General features: G+C 39.2%; 1 protein-coding gene across 1 annotated transcript; it reads right to left on the bottom strand.

Moving 5' to 3' along the window:
* Positions 1-769: 769 nt before the first annotated feature.
* On the bottom strand, positions 770-1,564 carry LOC133290407 (uncharacterized). Its single transcript, XM_061488485.1, has one exon. The coding sequence runs from the start codon at positions 1,562-1,564 to the stop codon at positions 770-772; it is 795 nt and encodes a 264-aa protein (XP_061344469.1).
* Positions 1,565-5,448: the final 3,884 nt, after the last annotated feature.

The following is a 5,448-nucleotide window of genomic DNA, read 5'->3' as shown; positions in this document are numbered from 1 at the left end:
TTCAAGAAACTGAAAACTGATCCAATCCAAATCGAATAAAATTGGATTGGATCGGAATAGATGTGAAAAAAAAATTGAAATCGAATAGATTATTAAATGATCAAACCAAAGAGATTGGATCGGGTGATTTTTGCTTCAAAAACCGATCCAATCCAGACCGCAAACACCCCTATCCCTTAGCTGAAAGCTAAGAACTAATTCTCTTGAGACAGAGAGATCACGCGATCGTAGGTAGAATGATGACCGGTGCTCCCATCCCATGGAGACACGCTCGGTAGAATGAAATTCATCGCGGAAAGATCCTCAGTATGCTTCTTCAATTCCGCTAACTCAGGTGGAGACATCTGGTATGGAGCTAATGAAATAGGCCCCACACCAGGCAACAGGTCAATGGAGAACTATATCTCCCGCTGTGGCCGAAACTCAGGAATCTCCTCTGGAAACACCTCGAGGAATTCCCTCACCACAGGAATGCCGATAATATTTCTGTGTCCCACTCACCAAACCTTCCAACATGACATAACCAAATGCCCCTGCTCTCACGGCTCTCCTAGCCTGCAGCACTAATATATAAGGAGAAGAACTAGTAGTGGAATCACAAGGAGACATCACCAATTTCTTTGCACAACAATCGATCATCATACAATTCCTGGACAACCAGTTCATGCCAAAGATAATCTACAAATTAGCCATCAGTAATCCAATCAGATCTATCGAGTACTCACGACCATTCCACTAAAACACAATATCACGGTGTACAGAGAAAGTATCACATTTTTTCTCCAGTGGCGGTAGTAACCCACAAAGATGGAGAAAGCACATAAATGGGCAACTCAAGTCCCACAACAATTGGGATCGCGATGAAAGAGTGCGTAGCTCTGAAATCAAACAATACATCTACGTCACAACCACCAATGGAAATAGTACCACTCACAAGGTTTGGAGCTTTGTCTGACTGCTGCCAATCCAAGGTGTAAACTCGGCCCATGGATGGTGGCACAACAGGTGCCACTGTAGGTGGAATAGGAACCATCTGCAAAGAAACCGCATGACCTGCTGCCGCTCTAGCAGCTGACGAAGGACAATCTCTGGCATAGTGACCCTTCTTGCCACAATTGAAACAAATGATCTGACCGGTGGCACACGGCCCAACATGTGATCTCCCACATCCAGTACACCTGGGAATAGTGGAAGGTCTAGCTGCACTCCCCTGAGTCGTAGTCCTATTGAACTGGTTCGGCACTTGCCTAGCAGATAATTGCTTCCCTTTGCCGTTTCCTCCAAACTTCATGTCTCTCCAGGAAGTGGAGCTACCAACTTCCTTCATCTCAGGCTCTCCTGTCTTCCTCTTCTTATTCTTTATGCAAACATCCTCAATATCACGACATTGTTGGATCAAGGTACCAAAGTCTCTAGAGGCAGCACCAGCAATACGATCTGCTATCTCTCCATTAAGTCCTCTACGGAACTTAGAAGCCAAAAATGCAGGTGTAGGCATAGAAATACAAAAATTGGCAAACTTGGCCAGTTCATTAAACTTAGCCAAATATTCATCAACAGACATTGAGCCCTGTACCAAGCGCTCAAACTCCCCCTGCTTCCTTTCCTAAGCATCGTAGGGAAAATACCTCCCAAGAAATAACTCCTCAAAGAATGGCCACGTGATAACATGACTCTGCATCTCATAGACTTGAGAGGTGTTCATCCACCACTCGCGAGCATATCCCTCCAGCATGTACGTAGCAAACATCAGCTTTTGCGGGTCGGTACACTGCATTACCCTGAATATCTTGTTCAGGGCCTGAAGCCATCTAGCAGCAACAATGGGATCATAGGATCCATCAAATGAAGTGGCTTATGCTTACGAAAAGCATTCAGCCGATGGTTTCTCGTCTCTTGGTCTTCTACTGGCTCATAATATGGTTGCATCAGTCCCGTCAGGTGGCTCACACCCTCCATGTGGCTCAAACCATCGTGGTCAGGAATATACGTTCCTCCTCCGTCCCTATCATGGTGACTATGTGGAGATGGAGGTGGAGGTGGCGGTGGTGGCAGTAGAGGTGGTGGTGGAGGAAACTGGCCCTCATTGCGACCAACCCTCATCTCCTCCAACATGACCTTCATCATGGTCATGTTCGCCAGCCTGTTCGCCTCGAGTACATCCTCAGTAGCTTTCCGATTTGCCTCTCTCACGACATCCATCTTAGCCTGGTTGGCCACTCTAATGGCCTCCTGATCGGCTTGTCTAGCCGCCTGTATCTCAGCTAATTCAGTCAGAATAGGATCAGGCTGACCATCATTAGTCTCTCGAGTCCTCCTAAGAAGTACCATGACTCTGCACATGTTACACAAAGAATGAGTTGATCAGGCCCACACAATGTGGTCTCGCATGCATTATCACAGCAAAACCCAAAGAGAAACTCACAAGACAAATCATACAAAAAGGCATCCTGAGTTATTGCAACACATACAGGCTTTTTCGTAGAAAGTGCTCTGATACCATAAAATGTAACACTCGTGTTCACACGATGTATTAAACATACATATGGTAATAGCGCAGATAAATAAATGCGAAAGCTAACTTTTTCTTTCCAATTATGAAATCATTCATTATTAAACAAGTGGATTTACTTATACCTTTTCAAAATATCGCCTGTATATAAATTGCAATAAATAACTAACTGAATAACCTCATTATAAATAGTATCGAGTCATGGATCTACAACATGTAGACCGGACCATATCCTGATACATAAGTACAACTCAAGTCTGAAATAACATAACTGATCTCAATGTGGCATGGATAACCCTCATGCTCACCAAATAAGGCAACATAGCCAAACAATGTCTCAAATCAAATAACAATACACTAATGGGTAATATCAAGAGTCTTAATATTATAATTATAATAAAATCCTTTTAATATTATAATTGACTCTTCATATTTCTAACATTCTCTCGTCCGATTAATCATAATATACATGTTTATCTCTAATGTTAGTCATCGTGAAAGATAAATTGTCAAGTGTGAGTTATGGCGTTAGTGCACTATTAATTCAGTACATTCTCTTCCATATACTACACCACCAACAATCCATCATATAAAATCCATCATATAAAATTCATAATATAGGAAACATAATGGTCCACATAATGTCTTACAAAGACTTTCTTGTCAAAATTCATAATGTGTATACAACCATAAAATAACAAGGAAACATAATGTATGTCAGAAACACATAGGTGAGCTCAAAGTTTCTCACATCAATAATCTTTAATACAACCAAGGCCCATACTTTCAACATGTTCTTTAAATAGCTTTGGTTGTAACCCTTTCGTCAAAGGGGGGTTTGCCATCATGTGTTCGGTTCTGATGTGCATAATTGACACTCTGTTTTTGAACCTCCTCTTTAACGAAAAAATACTTTAACTCTATATGTTTGGCACCTTTAGGCTTTGTTTGGGAGTTGGTTTTAGGAGGGGAAGAAAAGGAAATGGAGGGTTTTAGAAAGTCCTTCCCTTGTTTGTGAGCTTAAAAAAATGAGGGGGAGGAATTAGGGATTTTTACTAAATCCTCAAAAACCCCCCTTCTTCTTAAAATTAAAGTTTCCCCAATTTGGAGGTTTGAGGGAGAAAATATTAAAAATTACTTATCTACCCTTAACATAAAAAAGTTAAAACTACATAAATGTGAATCATTTTAAATGTGACATTATTAGAAAAGCCTCAAATACTGACAACATTTATAAAAATAGTGATGAAATTTTTGATGAAAATCATATACGTCAAAACTAAGGACGAAATTAGAGACATAACTAGATTTTATCATAATCACTCACATAATTTTGTTAGAAATTTTAATTTTAATATAATTTGTAAAATATAATAATTATATTAATTTTAAAAAATGATAATATGGTAAAAATATCTCATTAGCCCTCCATTTTTCTCCCTTACCATTTTTTAACTCCCAAATAAGGGAAGGGAATACCCTTCAATTTTCTTCCCTTCCTTCCCCTCCCTCCCCCTTGGATCCCCTTCCTTACCCTCCCCTCCAAACTCCCAAACAAAGCCTTAGAGTATCTCTCATTTTTAGAGAAGAATATTGTTGCAGAATTATCACAATAAATTTTCAGAGTGGTCTGCTATTGGTGTCGACAACCACAAGCCCTGAAATAAAGTTCCGCAGTCATAATACATGAGTTGTGGCTTCAAAACATGCCACAAATTCTGCCTCCATAGTGGATGGAGCAACGATAGTCTGTTTTGCACTTTTTCATGATATGGCTCCTTTGGGAAACATAAACAAGTAGCCAAAGGTTGACTTTCTACTATTAAGACATTCACCAAAATCTGAATCAGTATATCCAATTACTTCTAATTCATTGGACCTTTTGTACATGAGCATGTGATCCTTCGTGCCTTGAAGGTATCTTAAAATATTCTTTGCAGCTTTTCAATGTTCCATTCCTGGATTACTTTGATATCTGCCCAACATCCCGACCGCAAAACTGATATCTTCCCGAGTACAGGTTTGAGCATACATTAAGCTGCCCACAACAGAGGCATATGGAATTGATTCCATTTCTTTCCGTTCAACATCGTTCTTTGGACATTGCATGAGACTAAATTTATCACCTTTCTGTATAGGAACAACTCCAGGTGAGCATTTACTCATATTAAATCTCTCTAGAATTTTCTCCATATATCCTTTCTGAGATAGTCTCAACAATCCTTGTGATCGATCACGAAATATTTCTATTCCAATCACATGGGACGCATTTCCCATATCTTTTATTTCAAAATTCTTTGAGAGAAAATCTTTAGTCTCACTCAATATACTCAAATCATTTGCAACAAGTAAGATGTCGTCAACATAAAGAACTAAGAAAACAAACTTACTCCCACTGATCTTCTGGTAAATACACCGATCAACAGTGTTTTCCTCAAATCCAAAAGATGTAATAATGGCATTGAACTTGATATACCATTGTCAGGATGCTTGCTTAAGTCCATATATTGACCTTTTGAGTTTACACACTAATTTTCTTTCACTTTCCATGAAAAAAACTTTCAGGTTGATCCATATAAACTTCATTCTCAAGGTCACCATTAAGAAAAGCTATTTTCACATCCATTTGATGTAGCTCTAAATCATAATGAGCCACCAATACAATAATTATCCTTAATGAATCTTTTTTCGAGACAGGTAAAAATATCTCTTTATAATCATTGCTATCTTTCTGAGTATAACCCTCGGCAACAAGTCTAGCTTTATATCGTTCGATATTACCATTAGAGTCGCATTTCGTCTTAAAAACCCACTTACAACTGACTCTTTTGAAAAATTCAGGTAATTCGATGAGATCCCAGACATCATTCTGATCCATGGATTTTAGTCCTCTTTCATAGTTTCAATCCATTTATCGGATTCTATACTTTATATGG

The sequence above is a fragment of the Gastrolobium bilobum genome, unplaced genomic scaffold (assembly GCF_033153095.1).
Source record: "Gastrolobium bilobum isolate Gb01-03AN ecotype WA unplaced genomic scaffold, APGP_CSIRO_Gbil_v1 utg9538, whole genome shotgun sequence".
In the NCBI taxonomy this organism is placed as follows: Eukaryota; Viridiplantae; Streptophyta; class Magnoliopsida; order Fabales; family Fabaceae; genus Gastrolobium; species Gastrolobium bilobum.
Note: the sequence above shows the minus strand (reverse complement) of the source record. Positions and strands in the feature narration are given on the sequence as shown.